The sequence below is a fragment of the Pseudochaenichthys georgianus genome, chromosome 9 (assembly GCF_902827115.2).
Source record: "Pseudochaenichthys georgianus chromosome 9, fPseGeo1.2, whole genome shotgun sequence".
NCBI lineage: Eukaryota > Metazoa > Chordata > Actinopteri > Perciformes > Channichthyidae > Pseudochaenichthys > Pseudochaenichthys georgianus.
In genome coordinates, this window is record NC_047511.1 from 14,927,327 (window position 1) to 14,951,309 (window position 23,983).

At 40.7% G+C, this 23,983-nt stretch overlaps 1 protein-coding gene across 6 annotated transcripts in view; it reads left to right on the forward strand.

Annotated features, from left to right (window-relative positions):
* The window catches only part of ksr2 (kinase suppressor of ras 2), a 189,674-nt gene that overhangs the window by 64,917 nt on the left and 100,774 nt on the right, over positions 1-23,983 (forward strand). For all 6 annotated transcript variants that reach the window (XM_034092087.2, XM_034092085.2, XM_034092086.2 and 3 more), the window contains exons 2-3: positions 8,983-9,123; positions 9,973-10,123. In XM_034092087.2, the coding sequence (XP_033947978.1) occupies positions 8,983-9,123; positions 9,973-10,123 (292 nt within the window). The remainder of the gene's footprint in view (positions 1-8,982; positions 9,124-9,972; positions 10,124-23,983) is intronic.

Genomic DNA, 23,983 nt, shown 5'->3' on the forward strand with positions numbered 1-23,983 from the left:
ACATCCTCCGCAGGTGAGACCATGGTGAGGTCTAACCGGGAGCCCCAGCTCGGTAAAGCGTGGGGTCCCGTTCCCGCGTGTCTTGCCGTCACCGGGTCCCGGCCTGCCAGGGCGCGGGATTCCGGTTCTGCAGCAATCGCAGATAATGAGCCCCAGACCGACACGGAGAGGAGTTCACGCTCTGCGGCGGACGCCCCCGCGTCTTGACTGCCGGCCGGCGGGTCAGTGGACATGGGGGGGTCCTGCTCCGACAGGCTAGCTTGGCGTGCTAGCCGTCGGCGGAGGCTCTTCACGGTGAAGCGGACACAATGTCCGCACGAGCCGGGGTTGTCGATAGCGCCTCGGGCGTGTTCCAGCCCGAGGCAGGACGAGCAGACCTGGTGTGTGTCTGTGCCCGAGATCTTCAACCCGCAGCCGCAGAGTCGAGCCACCGAGTCCCTGACTCCTCTGGTGTGAGGGAGAGAGGCGTCCATCTTGTTCGCCTCGTGGCGTGGAGAGGACCCACTCTCAACAGGTAAGTTGGGAGAAAAAGGTGTTACCACCCTGTCCTTAATCCGGAGAAAAGGACGGTGTGGGTCTTTTATTCCCGGAGAATACTGACTGGTGTGACAGTATGCTCCTTTAGGCAAGGCAAGGCAAGTTTATTTATATAGCACTTTTCAACGCAAGGCAATTCAAAGTGCTTTACAAAAAAATGAAAGACATTAAGCATTAAAAAAGAAAAGCTAATAAAATAAACATTAAGGAAAAATACATGGATAAAAGATACAGTGCAGTTTAAGATATGAATAGTTCAATTAAACATTACAAGAAAAAGTACATGGATAAAAGTTACAGTGCAGTTTAAGATATGAATAGTTCAATTAAAAGCAGCGACAAAAAGAAAAGTCTTCAGCCTGGATTTAAAAGTAGTAAGAGTTGCAGCGGACCTGCAGGTTTCTGGGAGTTTGTTCCAGATATTTGGAGCATAATAACTGAACGCTGCTTTACCATGTTTAGTTCTGACTCTGGGGACAGAAAGCTGACCAGTCCCTGAAGACCTGAGAGATCTGGATGATTCATAATTTAGCAGGAGGTCAGTAATGTATTTTGGGCCTAAACCATTCAGTGCTTTATAAACCAGCAGCAATATTTTTGAAATCTATTCTTTGACACACAGGAAGCCAGTGTAAAGACTTCAGAACAGGAGTGATGTGATCCACTTTCTTAGTGTTAGTGAGGATTCGAGCAGCGGCGTTCTGAATCAGCTGCAGCTTTCTAATAGATTTTTTAGTGAGACCTGTGAAGACACCATTGCAGTAGTCGAGTCTACTGAAGATAAAGGCATGGACAAGTTTTTCCAAATCCTGCTGTGACATTAGTCTTTTAATCCTAGATATATTATTTAGGTGATAGTAGGCTGATTTAGTAACTGTTTTAATGTGACTGTTGAAACTCAGGTCAGAGTCCATGACTACACCTAGATTTCTGGCTTTATCTGTTGGTTTGAACATTGCAGACTGAAGCTCAGCGCTAACTTTTAAACGTTCTGCCTTGGCTCCAAAAACCATTACCTCAGTTTTATCTTTGTTTAATTGGAGAAAGTTCTGACACATCCAGTCATTGATTTGTTCAATGCACTTACTCAGTGTTTGAATTGGAGCATAGTCTCCTGGTGAAATTGTTACGTAAATTTGTGTGTCATCTGCATAGCTATGGTAACTTATTTTGTTGTTCTTCATTATCTGAGCCAGTGGTAGCATGTAGATGTTAAAGAGAAGAGACCCCAAGATGGAGCCTTGAGGAACCCCACATGTCATATTTGTCAACTCAGATGTGTATTTACCTATAGAAACAAAGTTGTTTCTATCCTTTAAGTAGGATTCAAACCAATTTAGAACTGTTTCCAAAAGTCCCACCCAGTTTTCCAGTCGGTCTAGTAATATGCTGTGGTCAACAGTGTGAAACGCAGCACTGAGATCTAATAATACTAACACTGAAGTTCTGCCACTGTCTGTGTTTAAGTGGATGTCATTAAAGACCTTTACAAGAGCAGTCTCAGTGCTGTGGTTTGGACGAAAGCCTGACTGGAAGAAATTACTCAACTGTTGAAAAACAACTTTTTCAATGATTTGCTCTTCACACACCACACTTTTCTTTAATCCTTTCCTCCTCCGTGGGGAAGAGAAACGAAAAAACTTCCTCGCTACCGTGGTGTCGATAGTGAGGGAGCGAGCTAGCAACAGGTGTGTTGCTAGCTTGAAAAAATCAGACCTACCTTACTTTCCGGGGAAGAGAAGGGCGAGGTCGATTTTAATACTAACTGGCGTTAGTATTACCGTCTTCCTGCAAAGCAGAAGGAGTAGCCGGCGAGCGCCCGTCGACCGAAATGGATATTTGGGTTCAGTCTGTGGACCGCTAAGCTTGTCCGGCTACTATAGAGATGTGCTCTGAAGCGAGAAGAGGTGTTTGAATGACGCATGCGTCGTGGCGCAAGCTACTTATAGGGGGTGAATTCCCTGACGCTGACGTCAAGATCACCAGCCAATCAGGATTGGCGTAATGAGATTGATGCTTCTGTTTGCTCCGCGATGAGGCGCATCCCATAGTGAGACATCGGACGGAGTGTTATGAATGAGAACTTATATATGTCTATATATACTGGCACTGACTCTTCAGGTTTACAAATATTATATTTTGACCTAAATCAAAATATAATATTATTTTCAAAAGCCTCTTTAGCCTGATGCTTCAATTAATTTTAAACAGACAGTTCAACAGAAGGATACCCAAACATTTTAATTTTATCATTTAAATATTGAATTGTTCTCTCTTAGTAAGATCCCATTTTTAATACAATTGTGGTCTTACCTTGACTTGAAGATGAAGTCCATTTGCCTATCCTTCTGGACAAAAATCTTTATTACTTGTTTGTAAAAGTCCTCCTTATCTTCTTGTAGTTTCAAAAGTCTATCATAAATCTAAATGATGGATTTATGATTCGAAAATTATAAAAGTAGGGTAGACATGTGGATATTATCCGGCTGAACAAAACGTACATTTACCTAACAGCTACGTTTCCCACAGATCTTATTTTGAGCTATTTTCTAAAATCCTATGGAGAAATCTCATTGCTTTTTTGTGGAGGGAAGCCATGCACAGCTTACTTCCTGGTTTTAGGACGCGTCTCTCTCCTCCTCTTCACCTGCTCTTCACACACCACACTTTTCGCGGCACACGTACTTACAGCCAATCAGCTCTGAATTATGTGAGATGACGTATGGTGGGGATGGCAGCTCTATGCCCCTATGGTCATTATTTTTTGCCACGCACATTAAAATACTCTGAGCATGCGCAGTGTAGTTTTTACAGTCACTGTTCACTTAGACCAGGGGTGGCCAACCAGTCAGAGGTTAAGAGCCACATTTTTTCTATGTTACTGCAAAGAGCCACATCAAACACAGTCACTGATAGCGCTTGTTTCAGTTTTTTGTTTTCTGGAGACAAGATTTCAACCACGTCACTGATGCATTTTTGTGGCATTGGGATATATATTTTTTAAATCCTCTGGAGCAGAGAGAGGAGCTGTGGATTATTGTTATTGATTAATGCATCAGTGTTTCTTAGGGTCAAAAACACTAAACTCACAACTTAAAATGAAAGCGTTTAGTTTATTTAATAAAAGAGCACATGTTCAATGTGAAAAGTGACAGTAGTTATAGATTATTTGCAATTTGGTCCTATATATATTTTTAAAAAAAAAGTACATATTTTTTAAACACCTTGAATTTCAGGGGGGGGGGGGCGCGGGGCTCCGTTGGCGGGGCTCCGTTGGCGGGGCTCCGTTGGCGGGACTCCGTTGGCGGGGCGCAGCGCCCCTCCAAGACAATGGTAGGGGAAACACTGGATAGTGTTTAATCAACGATAGGTTTCCCCCCCCCTCAAAGGTGATTGGTTCACTGCATCGCAGGTGTTATTGTGATTGGCTCTTGGGCCACATCAATATTAGACGCACTGTCATCCTCTCATACTGACACCTGACACCACACATACACACGTAGGGAGAGCCGGGACGAAAGTAACACGGGACGAAAGTAACACGGGACGAAAGTAACGGAGCGATTTTATCCGAGCCTAAACAACTTTGACCGGCCAAATTACGTCAGAATGATCAGCATTCAATACTTAACAGTAGGGGTGTAACGGTACACGTACCCGTACCGAAATTATTCGGTACGGGCCCTTCGGTTCGGTACACGTGTGTACCGAAGTGTACCGAACGCATATAACTTTAAACGTAAAAAATTGAGAACGTGAAGAACTTTTTGGAAGTAATCTCAGGTGCTGCGTCGCAGCATTCAGAGTAATTTGCACCCATTGTGATCAACGCGTCATAGAGCGAGCAAGTCATTTCATTGGACGAGCTGGTCAGAGGGATGCGTTCAAATGTAATCAGTAATTTGAGGAACTGTCGAAATGGCGAACGCAGATAAAGTTGAGCTCGAAAATCCTCCAGCATCATTGAAGTCTCCGGTTTGGGAACATTTTGGTTTCGCAGTTACGTACAAGGATGACGGACAAAGACAGGTGGACCGAACCAAAGCTGTTTGTCGGCATTGTTCAACTAACATTGGTTACGCGGCTGGCAATACATCAAACTTGCACACTCATTTGAAAAGGCATCACCCGAACGTGAATATCACCGGTACCAAAAGACTGAAGTGCAAACCCAACTCCCACTAGCATTTAAGCCTCCACCACTCGCAGAGAGTTCAGACCGAGCCAAAGCTATTACAAACGGCAAATATCCTTATGTTGCCATGTTAGCAAAGCGCTACCTGGCTGTATCTGCTACCTCTGTCCCTAGCGAGAGGGTGTTCTCCACGGCAGGAGACATTGCTAGTGCCAGCAGATCTGCCCTTTCGGCAAGCAATGTGGACAAGTACATCTTTCTTTAAAAAAACATGAAAATACAATGACAAGCAAGTCATAATGTCAAACTGGCTGCTTAGGTACTAGTACAGTACAGTTCAAATACAGATTATTTCAGTTAATCGAAAAGCTGCACCTTAATGTTTATTTTATTATATTTTATATTTATTTGAGTGAATATTCATAGTTTAATAATAATTAAAAACCCTAAACTAATAGTTTATGTTTTGTGAGTACTAGTACAGTAAAGTTCAAATACAGATTATTTCAGTTTATCGAAATGCTGCACCTTAATGTTTATTTTATTATATTTTGTATTTATTTGAGTGAATACATTATTCACAGTTTAATAATAATTAAAAAAAAATATGTTATGTTTTGTGATAATTTTTTCTGCTGTACCGAAAACGTACCGAACCGAACCGTGACCTAAAAACCGAGGTACGTACCGAACCGAAATGTTTGTGAACCGTTACACCCCTACTTAACAGACCTACTAAATATCAGGTTTAACTGTCAGGAGTAGCTAGCTAGTGTTGTCACGATACCAACATTTTGGTTTCGATACCAAGTCAAGAATTGCGATTCCGATTCTTTTTCGATACTTTTCTTAAAAAAAGGGAAACAGTCTTAAATGTAATTATTGTGCTTTATTTCACACCATAACCATAACACAAACTTTTAAACAATGAGAACAATAAATGAAATAAATGACAAGAATTCGTATTAAATAAAATTAATACATGTCTGACAGACAGGCTTCGTGGTGTCCGTAGGCTTGCCCTCACTGTCAGAGATATAGCTCAAATACTTCCAAATTTCGCTTCTGGCGTCATTTTTGTCAACAAGCCGAGGCGCAGCGGCAGTTGCAGCCATGCTTCTAATTTTCTCACATGCTCTGGCAGCTAGCGCGTGCACGAGAGAGGGGAGGCACTTAGAGCGTGCTGGAGAGGGGAAGGACTGCAGGCACGGCTGCAGTGCAGGGAGTGGAAGCAGAGCGCTGAACACACACAGCTCTTAGTAAAACGGTGCTTTCTCACCGGAGTACTTTTCCCCATCATTCTTAAAATACTGATACTAATGAAACGGAGGAATCATAACGTTTTTAACGGCAGGGTATCGCGGTACCTTTCAAGTATCGGTACACCGTGCAACACTTGTCAGGAGTCAGTGTCTCTCCCCCAAACTCACACAATTCGATATGAACTGAAGAGCCGCATGAAACTAGGCAAAGAGCTGCATGCGGCTCGAGAGCCGCGGGTTGGCCACCCCTGACTTAGACAGTGAGAGGGAGGGGCAGGATCGGGTTTTGTCCCACATGGCTCTAAACAAACAGCTCAATAGGCACACACTGTAGACACTAATTAGAAGAACACATACTAAAACAGCAATGTACAGACGAATCAGATGATTAAACATGATCTTAAAATATATTTTATATTTAAATTTATTTTTTGCATTTTGTTGTAATCATTATTTTAATACTTTCTGCTGACACTAGGTGGGTCTGTGCCCCACCTGCCCCTAATGACCAGTCACCACTGGTGGCATATCAAGATGCTGATTAGACAGCATGATTATTGCACAGGTGTGCCTTAGGCTGGCCACAATAAAAGGCCACTCTGAAATGTTCAGTTTTATCACACAGCACAATGCCACAGATGTCGCAAGTTTTGAGGGAGCGTGCAATTGGCATGCTGACAGCAGGAATGTCCACCAGAGCTGTTGCCCGTGAATTGAATGTTAATTTCGCTACCATAAGCCGTCTCCAAAGGCGTTTCAGAGAATTTGGCAGTACATCCAACCGGCCTCACAACCGCAGACCACGTGTAACCACACCAGCCCATGACCTCCACATCCAGCATGTTCACCTCTAAGATCGTCTGAGACCAGCCACTCGGACAGCTGCTGCAACAATCGGTTTGCATAACCAAAGAATTTCTGTACAAACTGTCAGAAACCGTCTCAGGGAAGCTCATCTGCATGCTCGTCGTCCTCATCGGGGTCTCCACCTGACTCCGGTTCATCGTCGTAACCGACTTGTGTGGGCAAATGCTCACATTCGATGGTGTCTGGCACGTTGGAGAGGTGTTCTCTTCACGGATGAATCCCGGTTTTCACTGTTCAGGGCAGATGGCAGACAGCGTGTGTGGCGTCGTGTGGGTGAGCGGTTTTCTGATGTCAATGTTGTGAATCGAGTGGCCCATGGTGGTGGTGGGGTTATGGTATGGGCAGGCGTATGTTATGGACGACGAACACAGGTGCATTTTATTGATGGCATTGTGAATGCACAGAGATACGGTGATGAGATCCTGAGGCCCATTGTTGTGCCATTCATCCACGACCATCACCTCATGTTGCAGAATGATAATGCACGGCCCCATGTTGCAAGGATCTGTACACAATTCCTGGAGGCTGAACACATCCCAGTTCTTGCATGGCCAGCATATTCACCGGACATGTCACCCATTGAGCATGTTTGGGATGCTCTGGATCGGCGTATACGACAGCGTGTTCCAGTTCCTGCCAATACCCAGCAACTTCGCACAGCCATTGAAGAGGAGTGGACCAACATTCCACAGGCCACAATCAACAACCTGATCAACTCTATGCGAAGGAGATGTGTTGCACTGCGTGAGGCAAATGGTGGTCGCACCAGATACTGACTGGTTTTCGGACCCCCCCAGACCCCCCCAATAAAGCAAAAATGCACGTGTCAGAGTGGCCTTTTAATGTAGGCACACCTGTGCAATAATCATGCTGTCTAATCAGCATCTTGATATGCCACACCTGTGAGGTGGGATGGATTATCTCGGCAAAGGAGAAGTGCTCACTATCACAGATTTGTTCAGATTTGTGAACAATATTTGAGAGAAATGGTTATTTTGTGTAAAATGTTTTAGATCTTTGAGTTCATCTCATGAAAAATGGGAGCAAAAACAAAAGTGTTGCATTTATATTTTTGTTCAGTGTACTATCGTCGGTAGAGGAATGGGCTACTAAGTACAAAATACTTCACCTGCTTTTAACCTACAATACAAGTACTATGACATAAGAGAACAATTATGGGGTTTCAAAATGAAAACCTCCCAAAAATTTATCGTGAATTAAACTTTGACACTCAATTAGTAAAAAGGAGAATATTGCATGAAAAACATATATTTAATGGTATTTACAAAGATAGTAAACATTTACATTTACTGCACACTTAAATAAATGATCAATTATTACAGACCACTACTGCTGCTGTTCTTTATGGGGGGGTGGGCGGGAGGGAGAGTGTTTTAATGTCATTTTCAGTGAGGCACAACTTTGATCTTTGGTGCTTGTAACAGGATTACATAGGATTGCTGTGGTTCTACCACTTTTTCCACTTTTTCCACTACTGTGTTTTTTTTATTTATTAAAGTACCCTTTTGGACCAGAGAGGGCCTTTTATTATAGAGATTAAGGGGGAGACAAGGGAGGACATTACCTGAATATTCGGCTGAATCGGGGTTCGAACCGGCCTACTAGGCAGCGGTTAACGCATATGCCACTATTGGGTTTTTATTTATTGTTAATCCTGATAGTGACAAGAACAGGCCTAATCAACAAAGACTATGTTGTTCTCATTAAACGCTAACATACGTTATGGTGAAGTGCTAAAAAGCAAGTTCAGTCAGTGTATTTTCTAAATCATATTAAACATTCTTTATTCTTAAATTCACATGTATTTTCTTCTTCTACAGTACAACAATTAATGAGTTGCATGCATTGAAAAAACGGAAACGTTGACTTTAATTCAATGTATTAATAATAAGCAACAATAATAAGTATACATAAAAAATACTAGGTTCAACTAAATATTATTGCTTACAACTAACCAAATACAGTTATGTGAATCTGTTGACATAATACATTTAATTAAAGTCAATGCTTATGGTTTTTCAGTCTGTTGTGCAGGACAGTTCTGCTTTAAACAAATGAATAGCTACAGTATCATATTATATATTTGGTTTATATTGATTGTTGAAAATAAGTAGAACATGTCCAGCCCTGCCTCACTGTATCGATCCCTCTTGTCCTCAGGGGAAGTTGGTGAAGTACTTCAGCCGCCAGCTGTCCTGTAAGTGCAAAGTGGCCTTAGAGGAGCGCAGTGTGGAGCTGGAGGACTTCCCCCGCCTCGGACACTGGTTCCGCATCGTCAACCTGAGGAAGGAGGTCACACAGGTAATACTTCCAGACACACATCTTTTTTATAAAAGGAAATCTTACCTCCGATAGCGAGAATTTAATGTGTTATTTCTCAAATAAAAAATACGGTTTTGATTATCTACAGGTTAGAGTGCTGTCTAACCAAAATATCATGCAGATGACTGTGAAGGCTATATAACAGAATTGATCATTTTCAACATTAAATGTGTCACCTGCTCTCTTCACCTTTCACTGACTGTGAATGTGCTTTGTGTGTGATTTGGTTTTAGTTTAGCGTTTGCTCTTGTGTTTTGTTAATTGATATAAACTAAACTGTGGACTTTTTTCTTTGCATGTTATAATATATTGCCGCTAGATGCTGGCTGCAAGGAAGCTTTTGTCTCTTCTAATAAAAACATGTATTACCAATATGTATGCTCTCAATAGTAAACATCACATCTTGTAAATCGCTTTAAAATGGGAGAAATGTGTGTTCAGAAAAAACGCTGTTGAAGCTAGAATATGATTTGATTACTAGACATTTGATTTGATTGGCAGGTCTCTCAGCACATTAGTCAGCTACAGTAGTTGCAGCTTTTTAAACTTAAACGTGTACATTTTTGTCTCATTTGTGAAAGATTAGAGAGCCACATTGATGCTTTTCAAAGTGACACAGACAACCCAACATTGTCGCAGTGACATCTTTGTTCTCTTTACTGAAGATAAAACACAATCACTAAAAAAGGGGTTCAACATTTCCCCCACATCTTCTCTTCATTGTCAATTGCGGCTGCCAAAGTGCAAACCATGCATTCCCTTAATTAAGATTTGATCGTAACAATGCGTGTGTCATGTACTTACACGGTGTGTGTGCGTGTTTTTCAGGAGATGAGCCCGGGCGAGGTGACCCTGGAGGGCCTGCTGGAGTTGAGCGAGGAGCAGGTGTGTGAGCTGCTGCAGAAGTTTGGTGCCAACGAAGAGGAGTGCGCCCGACTCAACGCCTCCCTGTCCTGCCTCAGAAATGCCCACCAGCTCGGTGAGGGTCCACGCAGAAACACACAGATAAGCTCACACAGATATACACATTATCATTCAAATATCTGACTTTAAATAGTCAGTTAACACTAGAATCTGAAAAATGACATTCTTAACTAGTTTGAAATGTGGCATTTTAAGTACTTTTCTATTTAACTTGGTATTATAAGCTTTCAAAGGTTTGCAGCATAAGACGACTATGTTCCCCTGTCATTATCCCTGAAGTGAAAAAAGTAATCTCGGCTTATTAAATGCTTTTTTTGTAAGGTACGAAAAAGACAGTATAATAAGTTAAAAGAACAAACTAGACGATTGGTACAATTCTAAAGACATGAGTCTGAAATTCACCTTACATACTACGTTACTTTAGCTTCAGCACTTAAAAATATGGCATCCATTTTTTTGGATGATTTCCAGGTTGATCCTGCCATTCATTGCCATAACATATAACATTTATTTTTTCCGAAATGTGAAAATCTTGTTTAGCTAAACTGTCCACAGCTGCGTCGTCTCCTGCAATGTCCATATGCAAGCTTCTCTTTCGTTTAGGACGTCTCAGCACACAGGATAGCACAGATATTTTAGGCATTAGATTCCTCCATTTTAAGCCTACTGGTGTGTTACATCCTCTTGAAATCAAACTCCTACATCAAAGCTTTTAAACAAATCTTTATTGACAATTGTCAATATCCAGATTTGGCCTGCATGTTATATTTTACATGTAAAGTGTGAGCTAGGGGTGGGCAATAACGGCAAAAACTTCTCCCATGGTATTTGTCATTTTTTATAACTGTAGTAATTCTGTAAATTCAATTCAAAAATTGTTTAAGATAAACGTACCATACTCTCATGAAATGTTGCTTTGGAAGTTAAAAACATAAGACTCAGAACAATTATTTCAACTATTACAGGTTTTAAGGTTAACAGGAATTAGATGGGGACTTTAATAGGTGCAATATACAAATCACACACATTTGTCTTTAGAGTATACACAAATATACATTATTGTTGCAGGGTAGTACATTGAAGTCAGGACATGTGAGACTTGAGAGCCAGCTGCTAAAGAACAACTTGTTTTTGTAAAATGTGTTTCTGTACTGTAGTATTTAATTATTCTGTTACAGCAAACGGCTAGGGAGAGAATGGAGGGGGAGAGAATGATGTGCAACAATGGTACACGATAATTATACAACCAAACTAGGGAAGCAATTATATTATCTGAAATACTTCAGAACCAATGGCAAGTTTTCAGCAATGTAAAAAGATATTTACAATTGGTAGTTCATAAACCAGAACATACAAAGACTATACTCAACAACAACAACAACAACAACAACAACAACAACAACAACAATTACCTCATTAACTTGCTTTAAAGATGTGTGTATACAATGTGTAAGATGTAGAATTCCATTTTTTAAACACATCTTAATGCTGAGGTACAGGAACAGAGATATTAGGGGCACATGTTTTATCTTTATGTTGAAACCACAGAAGCAAATGTCCCTGAGCAAATTTGCATTTTCAAACATAGTGCCTATACAGTACATGCCTCAGTAATTAGAGATATACCTACGACATAGTATGGAAATACATGACATAAAAAATAAGAATATATATATATATATACGTATATTTAAATAAACAAAATATATATGCGCACGTGTAAAATAATATATATAAATATAATACCACAATTAAACCCTCTAACTGATTGCTAGGATTGATGAGATTATTTCATACACCATCAGAGGATGGACTTCATGTCATTTTTTTTAACGAATCCAGTGAAAGAAAAATGTTTTTAAGGGGATGCATTGCATTGTTTGTGTGTTTATATCTGTTGTCATGGGGGTAGTCTAGTACATTATACTGTAGGTCGCAGTGTAAGACTATCCCTAACAGTGACAGGATGGCAAAACAGGCAAAACAACAAATGAAACATAGTTATGAAGAATATAATCTGTGATACAAATCAATATAAAATCAGTTATATTTCAATGTAATAACATATTATTTGTGATGAGTGTGATACAAACATCAGTCCACACATTAATAACTGCCCATATGGCATTAATCATCCTAAAATGATTAGTACATTTCAGTGATATAGTGTTGTGTCAATGATGCAGGTATTCATAATTATAAATAAAGCTTTATTAAGAATATAAATCCTAAATCAACATACACATGAACACTGTAATATGTAAAGGTTACAGTTTAATGGTTTAATAATAATTGCTGAACAATCTTTGAATTCTTTATGCCCTTTCCAAACCATTGTTTATATTTAGTTATATTTATGGGATAGACTATATAAAGAAGATTAGAATTACAAGAGTTATAATGTATTTGTTATAATGTGTAACAATTACAGAAATGTAAGGTATGTAACAAAAAAGCAACCTCATTCCTGATTTCAGTCAGAAATGTCTTACTCGCCCTTTATGAAGTTTAAATCAGACAAACCCTCCACATGTTTAGGTTTGTCATGATTGTATAATATGCTAGTTGTCTTGCTGTGGTGTTAATCCAATACCAGTCCCAGTTAGGTATAAAGTACACAGTGTGTGCAGTACTGTTTGTGTTTCAGTAGGTGGCACTGTTCAGTCACAGAGGTTCAGCTATTTTCTTTATTCTAAACACTCTTTAAATAATGTGAACCTCTACTTGTATGCCAGACAATTATCTTTGTGTGATAAGACACCACCTGTTGAAAGCAACGGCTTTCATGTCATGAAGTTGTGAAATATGAAGCAATCAATGATAAGATGTATAATAATAAATGGTATTTTGCTATTTTTATACAATTCTAAAACTGCACAGTTTCTCCTTTTACTGTAGTTTTTTTTTAAAATAATGTATCATAATGTATTGGTTATTATATATTTAAATTTGACCACGAAGTATTGGACAACATACTCTGATATTTATGTAAGTACAAGAACCTCAAAATAATTAAAAACCTAAATGTTATCACATAAATTCACCCACATTTAACTTGAGCAGAGCTCATCGTAGTTAAGACTGAACAAAATAATGTTCAGCTTTGTGACATCCTTATTTTTGTAGAAGTTTAAATCTCACAACACACAAGTTATTATTTATTGCTGCTTTTAATATAATTGTTTCACAAGGGCACGATGTGCTTTACATCCGGCTCCCTCAGGTTTGCCGGTCCTTTCTTTATATCTGTTTGCACATAGAATTTCACATTTATTCTGTAAAAGACAAATGAATGAAACTCCATAATGTGCCAGTAAAAGCATCCACTTTGCACATGATATAAAACATCAACTCTAAAACGTGCCTTAGTGGATGTTCACATGTTGAACGACAATGAAGAACAATTGTATTTTTAGGAGTGTTTTGTAGCTGCGGAGGTTAACATTTTTTAAATGTTGTCCGCAAGAGAGCATACTAAAGAGTAGAGTAAGTGACCTAATTTATATCACACGTTCTATCCAAAGTGCTTTACAAATTGCCTTTCATTCACACACTCAAACAAGGATGGCAGTGAGCTACCGAACAAACCCTGGTCTGACCATCGTGAGTAATTTGTAGTTTAGTGTCCTACTCATGAAGATTTGTTCATGATCTTAGAAGGAGATTTACCTGCTGACCCTGTGATTAGTAGAAGACCCACTCCTGAGTAAAATCTGTGCAAAAAATGATTGTATTGCTTTGACAAGAAAACGTATGTGGGATTGGCTGTAACTGCTTTATCAGGTCAGGTGACATTTGACACTAAGTCCCAATCCCAAACCACGCCCTGCACCCTACCCCTACACACTACCCCTCAGTTCGCGCGGAGGGTCCGCTCCAAACCAACGAGTGTGGAGGGGGAGTGGGTTATCAAGCCCTCAAACAGCGAGGGTGTTTCTCAATGTCGAGGAAAGCTGCTCCAGAGCCACTATTTCAAGGATACTACGTCATCGAGTGCCGTCGAAGGACTGTTCCAATGTCGAGGATACTTGGAATTCTACAGAGCCTGGCGTACTTCGTTTGGAGAAATTTCGAGGCTGCACATGTGTATCCTCCGCCGTCTTAAAATCCCCACAATGCTTTGCGCACGGACTGTAGATCTATCAGCTGTTTATTTCACATGAGTTCCAGTGTGGCAGCTTTTTAATCACGGCACCCCCTGGTGGAGCCATGATCCATTGCAGCTGGTTTCATTATAATTAAATGTATTTATCAAGGGGGCGTATCAAGTCCTGCGGGGGGTTTTCCTTTTCAGCAGGGGCCCACCCCGTGCCGATCACGGACCCGCACGGGTAGGCGCCTGAAATGAAGCGCTACATCTGTAGACTCCGCGGTCTTAAAATCCCCACAATGCTTTGCGCACGGACCGATTTCCCAAATCTTTGGCGGAAAATGTAAGGCGGGGCCTCTCATATAACGCACACCTGCACACTTGCTAGCCTGTTCCATTCTTCGTTTTCCGAGGCTAGGAGGATGCTTCCTTGGTAGGACATGTCTTGCAAGTCACTTCCTTCAGAAGCGAGGCAAGAATCCTTCCTAGCCTCGGAAAACGAAGAATGGTCGAACAGGCTAACAGGTGTGCAGGTGTGCGTCATATGCGAGGCCCCACGTTAAATGGAGCGCGATTTCCGCCAAAGATTTGGAAATTGGTCCGTGTGCAAAGCATTGTGGGGATTTTAAGACAGCGGAGAATACACATGTGCAGCCTCGAAATTTCTCGCTACGAAGGACGCCGGGCTCGGTAGAATTCCAAGGAGCCTGGACATTGGAACAGTCCTTCGGCGGGACTCGATGACGTAGCATCCTTGAAATAGTGGCTCTGGAGCATCCTTCCTTGACATTGAGAAACACCCCCTGTGTCTGCATCGGTGCTGACTTCACGTGCTGCCCTACCTGACCGGACTCAACGCTGTGTGTGTCCGTCAGGAAACACGCTGTTTACAAACAATTCCAGCAAACATCCACTGATAAATTGTGATGTTAACAACCTCATGATAACCTCATATGTTTTTAACATAGTTGTTTGGGATTGGGCCTCAGTGATTGTTAAGGACCCTAAAATAGGAAATGTTCACTCTTATTCTTTAGCCGTAAGCCACTTTATAAAACGCCTGTCTAACAATATCAGATGTTTATCTTTCCACGATTATGTTCCTGATAGGGCTGCACAATTAATGGAACATTTTTATAATCGCAATATGGACTAGTGCGAGGAAGCCTAATATTTGTTTATGGCCAGATTTGTGTTAAAAACGTAATTTTGAATAAAGTATTGTGGAGCTGCAGAGATATACCGGCATACAAATCATAGTCTACACAGACTAAACAAAAAATACTTCTTGGATACAGACCCTCCTGAAAATTCTACTTCAGGTATTTTATTATATTTTAAATGATAATGACAATTATAATGCAAAAATGATCAATTCCTTCCATATCCTCAATCATATCATATTAATCAATCAAATAAATGGCAATTTGTCCTATTTTGCAGACCTAGTTCTAAATAATCCATATAAAGATGGGCTCAGTGTATTTTTTGTATTGTATTGTATTTTTTTCGGCTGTCACAAACAGTGTGTGTGGACTTGTATTGCTGATGCTGTGAAGCCACAAGTGGATTTCTCTGCTTCATGTTTTCCACCAGGTGGCGGTACAGGCCACTCTGTGTTCTCAGTATGTGAGGTCAAAGACTGTGCAATGATACAGACGAACCAGAAGGGGGCAGTATTACATCACTAAAACGGGTCCTTGTGTTTAGTAACAACCTTTTGTAAACCCGTTTGATAACATATCTGTTTCTCCTCGACTCCCACTCAAACACACACATGCACACGCACACATACACACTCTCGCACACGCTCTGTTCTGTAACAGATGTCCTTTCAGACGGAAAGCTCTGATGAATAATTAAGCAAATGAATTTGACGAGTAGTTTTTCTTCAATGTGCCCTTAACAGAAATGTGCTTTATTAAAAGAGTGTTTCATTAGAGGAGGTTTAACTTGGCAGTTCTTCAAAGCTTTTTTATTTATTTTTTCCCCAGTTTGTAATTACTGCACTCCTGTGAAAAACAGGCTCTTTGTGATTCTGCAGGTACACAGCTGCACTCTGTAATGGTTTGTCAGACTGCTGGAGTTGTTCACCACCTGTGGGCTTCTATAACTTTTTTAATTTCCGTCTCATTGGCTTGATTGGGGACAGAGGCGGATTTGATCCAGAAAGATAGAGAGGCGGTCCGTCAGGGAGTCCCAGCCGCCCATGCCTCGGTCCAGCTGGGTTCAGAGCAGGCTTCAGGCGTCATTGGAGACCAGCTCTCTTTTGTCACTGTCTTAGACTTTGGCTGTTCATAATGAATCTAAAAATGTTTCAGTCTGGATTCTTTCCCGTCTTGCACCTGCTGTAGATATTCCTTTTTTATTAGAACGAGTGTGATATATTATATAATCTGATATTTGATGTATATTCTTGACCTAATACTCCATTGCAAGAATGCCATAAGGATGCTCCTTCACACCTAATTGCATAAAGTGGCTTTGACAATCCCTGCTACAACTATAGCACCAACTCGTAAGCAACTGCTGCTACAGTATCTGTCTGTTTTTCCCGAAGCCCCCATCCTGTTGCCCTCCCCCTTCTGGCCTGAAAAAAGAGAAAAACACTATATGAGGTGTGTAAATTGCTGGAATATATTGATTGCTTTCCAGCTATCTCACAGTTCTGTCAGTGTTTAACAGACTGACATTTTGTTGTGTCTTAGAATCAACATATTAATGCTCTCAGTTAAGTTACAGCTGACTATAAAAGTAAATTCTTGATCTTGGAAAGAGGGTATGAAATAAAATCTAATATCATCACTCATGGTTCGCCAAGTTTTTCTGGAGCTTCCAGCTGCATCTTACTTTTTTCACTGGATGTAGATATCTCGTATGTCATCACATGACCTAAACATGGATATTCAGAATACATCTCATTACCTCCACCTTGCACTTTGAGGAGAGAGGAGGCTTCTGAAGGAGCTCAGAGCGAGAAAACACAGAAATACCCTATGCGGGGTGACGTATAAATGCCACTCCTCCAAACATGACACACAGCTGTGCAGCACGTCTTGACTGACGTCGATGAAGACTTAATGCTATTGAACCAAGGATTTCTCATCTGGCATCTTCAGCTCCTGCATCCTCGCCTCTTGCCCTCGCTTCATCCTTGCAGAGAGGAGATAAAAGATAAGGAAAGCAAGTGAAGAAATCAAGGAGACACAAATAATGAAACCACCCACTGTGTTTTAAAAGGGTTGGATGCGAATGGCCTCCCTGATCTTTGTCTGGCCTGAACTCACTGTGGAGGACCTTTGCCCCCGTCTAGCTTTATGCACCTCAATGATTTCAGTCTTGGTGTTCACAGAAAGCTTATGTTGTCTGTTCATTTCCCTTGCTGTTCAGCTGTGTTACTAACAGCATACTTTGTATATATACATGTTACTTGCATCGGTTAATTGGACAGCAGCATTGTCATTGTCATGCATTTATGGATAGAGTCATTAAACCTTGGACAGTTCAATTAAAACAACATATTGGTTATGTCCCCTTTGTGTGACCACCTGTTATTTCATGACCAAGGATCCATGCGTCAGTCCCAATAAGCAAACTCCATTTACTGAAACACCATGTAATGTGGATGAAAGCTCTGGAAAAACATAGCACCTACGTTTCTTTTGTCAAACCTAAGGGTTATAGCTTAAGAAACTGCAAGAAAACAATCTGCTATCCTTCAAGATCTACCATGAAGGTCTGGGCTATGTTTATGCCCTTCTGTCTTCGTTACATTTTTTCCGTCTACTTTTTTCCTTCTCTTTCTCCTGCTTATTGTTTGTCAATCTATTTTCTGCCTCTCTTCTCTGCCCATTGTCTCAACCGTACTCCTCTCCCCTCCCTCCCTCCCTCCCTCCCTCCCTCAGAGGCAGGTTCTGGTCACTAATGGGCTCTCTTAAGGGGTGGGGGCTGTAGACGTGTGAATGCAACACCACCAGCAGTGCACAGAGCGGTGAGAGGCACTTTGAACTGAGAGAAATAGTAAAGGCTGGGCGGAAAAGTTCTTCATATCCTTACCCAGACTGAGCTCGGAGAGGGAGAAATGTCACTGCCTCACAACATCCCCACATTTGCACATCTGTGTGTGTGCACAGTTGGTGGGATTGTGCGAGTTTGTGTGTTTCAGCATGAATATATGCAAAAATAGAAGAAGAGCATGTTTTCTTAATGGGCATTACGAACCCTGTGATGACATGCAGCTCTTACACACCGCAAAGCAAGAAGCAGAGGATGTTCTTACATCTTGGACGTTGTTGCAAAGGTACAGATATTTTCAACCATCATGAATGAGAGAAAAAGGATTTACAGATTGTATGGCACATGTTTTTCAAAAGGAAAATATGTTGATCCAGTTTATGAGTCATCAGGATTTATGTTAAAATTGGCAGACAATGACATTCATATACTTTGCAATCTTGGCAGTTCGTACTGTAGGCTACATCACATGTAGAGCAGAAGAGAATATAATACGTGAATGTATGGCGCTCTGTGGTGTAATGGGAGGAAGGAAACTAATGCTAAGTTAATAGAATGTTTCACTACAGGCTCTTGGGATTGCAGTCCACAAGTTGCAATGAGGATGAGTCATACAATTCGGAGGCAGCCGGTCGGTCCTTTGTGCCGCAATATAAACACATTATTCAGCCCGCCCCTCTAGACAAGTCCTCGCACACTTTCACAGACAAACATTTTCACTTGGACAACTTTTGAAATATGAGTTTGTCTGTTTATCAGGCTAATAGTGTTTATCTTGTCTTAGCATGACAGGTTTCCTCTGTGACTTTAAACCTGTAATCTTTGATTGCTTAAAAAAAAAAAAAAGTCCCCATGCTCGATCTTAAGACGGCTTCACAAACACCTAATTGGCTTCAAATGCCATCAGAAAAAGGAATCGAAGAAAGGCAGAGGAGAGGGAGGCACAGAATATGCGAGAGAGGAGATCGAAGGAGGGGAAAGTGAAGGAGGCATGCAGGGGAAGGGGGATGTGGAATAACATGAGAGAAAATTAGGGTGAGAAAGAGGCAATGACGACAGGAGGTGAAGAAGAAAAACGTTGTCATGTCGTGAAGAGAAAAATTAGATGAAACGGGGAAAGGAAGAAAGGACCAGAAGATTGACCGAACCCCCATCTTCCTGAACACCCCTTGGTGATCCTTATTGGCTGTTATCTAATTAGCAGACTTTGAGTCCCACTGACTACACTGCGAGAAGGTCCATGAACCCTCAACTTAAAAGAGTCAAGATTCAATAGGGACACTTCATCTATTGAACGCAGCCACTGCCCTTTTCACCAAATCCTGTTTACAGCGGCCGTCAGATAAACCAGCCGCTGTCCCGTGGCATTTTACTGCCATTTAGCCCAAAGCAGCAACACATTCTAGAGGTAATTAGGCCAATTATAACGCTGTTATCTGCCTTTCTCAAAAGCCACACGGCATGTTAAGATTGCCACAACAATGGTGTTTGGGTGTGCCACTTGCATTAATCACTGCAGAGGAGAGGCAAAATGCTTGAGGTGCATTGTTTGGTTCGACAGTGGAGGTGGAAATGCGACGTTATTCAGGAGGAGTGAGAGAATGGAAGATTGATGATTATGTGATTCTGAAAAAAATCCGATCAATGCCCTGTATGAAAAGTAACTTCAAAAACTGTCTCTCTAACAAGCACAAGCCACGCAAATGAACTCAAATCACAGTTTTCAAAGGGGTTACGCTCAGTCTGTGTTCTTCATCTCGTTTGGCAGCATGTGTTGTTTTTTTTATTGCCTGAGGCTTTGGCTTAGGTGAGATCATGTGAAACAAGATATTCAGTCGAGTCTTGTCACTTTTTTTGCAGAAGCAGTTGCTAAGATACTAGTGTGCTTGATGAATTGACTCATTACTTGAAGCAACAGTTTTATGAATGTGATTTAAGTTCATTGGTTCACTTGCAGATGCATTTCACTTGGCTATCAGCTTGATAAGAACTGTCAAAAGCAGTTTTAAATTGAGGCGGTCTCGTGCAAGAATATAATTACAGAAGGGAAGCACATCATTTGGATTTATGGTGATTGGTCCACACTTCCAAAAACAATCTGGTTAGATTTAGCAAGGTACTGGTTTTCAAATGGACAGGTCAAATTGGCCAATGTGTCAAAACACACCTCCGGACCCGACTAAAGCAATACGCTTCACGTTGACTCTCATCTGAATTGACCACCCTACTGAGGCTAGGCAGCATGAAAGGTGTGCATGTTAGCAGTACTATGTAACATTTCCACATTAAAATGTAAAATAGAGTGGTGTACTTGAGTCATCCTAACAAATTCCAACAAATGTCAAACCTAGAAATATTTATAATTTCAATGAAGGTAATGGTCCGTTGTATTTTGTTGTCTGTTGGTCTAACATAAATATAATTTGTATCTAGTTATAAGCATTAGGTTCATAACACACTTCTTAGATCTTAGGATGAAGAAATGTAGTCATTGAATGTCTCACTTTTAAGTGTTTAAAGAACGAGCTGAGAAAACTTGAACTGCAGCTGCACAGCGTCGGAGAATCACAGAAATAAATGTTCTTCCTTTAGGCAAGGCAAGGCAAGTTTATGTATATAGCACTTTTCAACACAAGGCAATTCAAAGTGCTTTACAAAAAATGAAAGACATTAAGAAAATGGCATTTAAAATCAGTCATTAAAAAGAAAAGCTAATAAAATAAACATTAAAAGAAAAATACATGGATAAAAGTTACAGTGCAGTCTAAGATATGAATAGTTCAATAAAAAGCAGCGACAAAAAGAAAAGTCTTCAGCCTGGATTTAAAAGTAGTAAGAGTTGCAGCGTTTCTGGGAGTTTGTTCCAGATATTTGGAGCATAATAACTGAACGCTGCTTTACCATGTTTAGTTCTGACTCTGGGGACAGAAAGCTGACCAGTCCCTGAAGACCTGAGAGATCTGGATTGTTCATAATTTAGCAGGAGGTCAGAAATGTATTTTGGGCCTAAACCATTCAGTGCTTTATAAACCAGCAGCAATATTTTGAAATCTATTCTTTGACAGTGTAAAGACTTCAGAACTGGAGTGATGTGATCCACTTTCTTAGTGTTAGTGAGGACTCGAGCAGCGGCGTTCTGAATCAGCTGCAGCTTTCTAATAGATTTTTTAGTGAGACTTGTGAAGACACCATTACAGTAGTCCAGTCTACTGAAGACAAAAGCATGGACAAGTTTTTCCAAATCCTGCTGTGACATTAGTCTTTTAATCCTAGACATATTCTTTAGGTGATAGTAAGCTGATTTAGTAACTGTTTTAATGTGACTGTTGAAACTCAGGTCAGAGTCCATGACTACACCTAGATTTCTGGCTTTATCTGTTGGTTTGAACATTGCAGACTGAAGCTCAGCGCTCACTTTTATACGTTCTGCCTTGGCTCCAAAAACCATTACTTCAGTTTTATCTTTGTTTAATTGGAGAAAGTTCTGACACATCCAGTCATTGATTTGTTCAATGCTCTTACTCAGTGTTTGAATTGAAGCATAGTCTCCTGGTGAAATTGTTACGTAAATGTGTGTGTGTCATCTGCATAGCTATGGTAACTTATTTTGTTGTTCTTCATTATCTGAGCCAGTGGTAGCATGTAGACGTTAAAGAGAAGAGGCCCCAAGATGGAGCCTTGAGGCTCTATGTATCTATAGAAACAAAGTTGTTTCTGTCCTATAAGTAGGATTCAAACCAATTTAGAAATGTTTCCGAAAGTCCCACCCATTTTTCTAGTCGGTCGAGTAATATGTTGTGGTCAACAGTGTCAAACGCAGCACTGAGATCTAATAATACTAACACTGAAGTTCTACCACTGTCTGTGTTTAAGTGGATGTCATTAAAGACCTTTACAAGAGCAGTCTCAGTGCTGTGGTTTGGACGAAAGCCTGACTGGAACACATCCAAACAGTTATTTAAATGCAAGAAGTTACTCAACTGTTGAAAAACAACTTTTTCAATGATTTTACCTAGAAATGGGAGGTTTGATATGGGCCTGTAATTGTTCATTACTGAAGCATCTAGATTATTCTTTTTTAAGAGCGGTTTAATGACTGCAGTTTTCAGGGCCTGTGGAAAAATACCTGAGTGAAGAGATGTGTTTTCTATATGAAGTAGATCTGAGGCCATGCAAGGCAAAACATCTTTGAAAAATCCTGTTGGAATAATATCAAGGCAGCAGGAGGAGGATTTCAGAAGTTGAATAATGTCCTTCATGTTTTTATGATGGAATTGTGTCATGATGTCTGAATTGATATTAGGTGGACTTAGGGACAACACATTTGCTGTACCTGATACAGAGGCACTGACTGCTTATCTGATTTTATGAATTTTGTCAGTGAATCAATCAATCAATCAATCAATCAATCAATCAATCAATCAATCAATCAATCAATCAATCAATCAATCAATCAATGTTTATTTATATAGCCCAATATCACAAATGTTACATTTGTCTCAGTGGTCTTCACAGTGTGTACAGAATATCAGTATGACAATACGACACCCTCTGTCCTTAGACCCTCACATCGTACAAGGAAACACTTCCGAAGAAAACCCACAGTTTAAAGGGAAAAATGGGAGAAACCTCAGGGAGAGCAACAGAGGAGGGATCCCTCTCCCAGGATGGACAGACGTGCAATAGATGCCGTGTGTAAATTGAAAAGATAATACATTTACAACGTAGGTAGTCCAAATGTTTGGAAATGCATGTGTGTATAATAGGAAGATGAATCCACGAGGATATCCATCCAGGACCGATGATCCAGGACCACAGCCACGACTCGCGATCCAGGGCTCGCGATCCAGGACACAGGACCGCAGGATCATCCAGGACTCCGGATCCCGGCGTATATAGACACCAAAAAGAAAGACATTTGGCGAAGCTGGGTTAATCGGAACATGAGAGTACACAGGTATAGACAGAGAGAAGGAAGAAGTAAGATGTCCCCCGACAAACTAAGCCTATATCAGCAAAACTAGGGGCTGAATCTAATCAGCCCTAACTATAAGCTTTATCAAAAAGGAAGGTCTTAAGCGAAGAAGTAGGAAAAATCATTGCACGCCCTGGTGGATAGAAATTCAGAGGTTACTGACACTGGGGGGTAAGTTAGTCTGTCGAAGGTAGCAAACGAGGCACGTGCGTTGTTTTTGTTTTTGGTAATGATGTCAGAGAAGAAAGACTGTCGTGCGTTTTTCAATTCCACATTATAAAGGCCAAGTCTCTATTTATAGATTTATAGATTTCAAAGTGAACCTGGAGATTTGTTTTTCGCCACCAGCTTTTCGACATTCTCTTTTTTCTGTTTTCACGGTCATGGCCTTTCTCCATGGAGATATTTTCTTGCCAGACACTTCCTTTACCTTAGTTGGAGCAATGGCATCTATAACATTTTGAATTTTTGAATTAAAATGATCTACTAGCTCATTTACTGAGATGTTAGCAGGGGCAAGTGTGCAAGAAAGATTCTGAGTAAACATTTCCCTAGTGTTTTCAGTTAAATATCGCTTTGTGGTTACCTCTTTTTGAACATTTTTGTGAACAGAAATAGAGCTCTCAAAGAAAAAACAGGAATGGTCAGAGAGTGCAACATCAGTCACCACTACCTCAGAGATATTCAGACCCTTTGAGATAATTAAGTCCAGAGTGTGCCCCTTATTATGCGTGGGCTCCGTCAAATGCTGAGTCAGTCCATAGCTATCAAGAACACAAAACAGTTCTTTAGCCCCTCTGTCCTGGGGGTTGTCAACATGGATGTTAAAATCACCA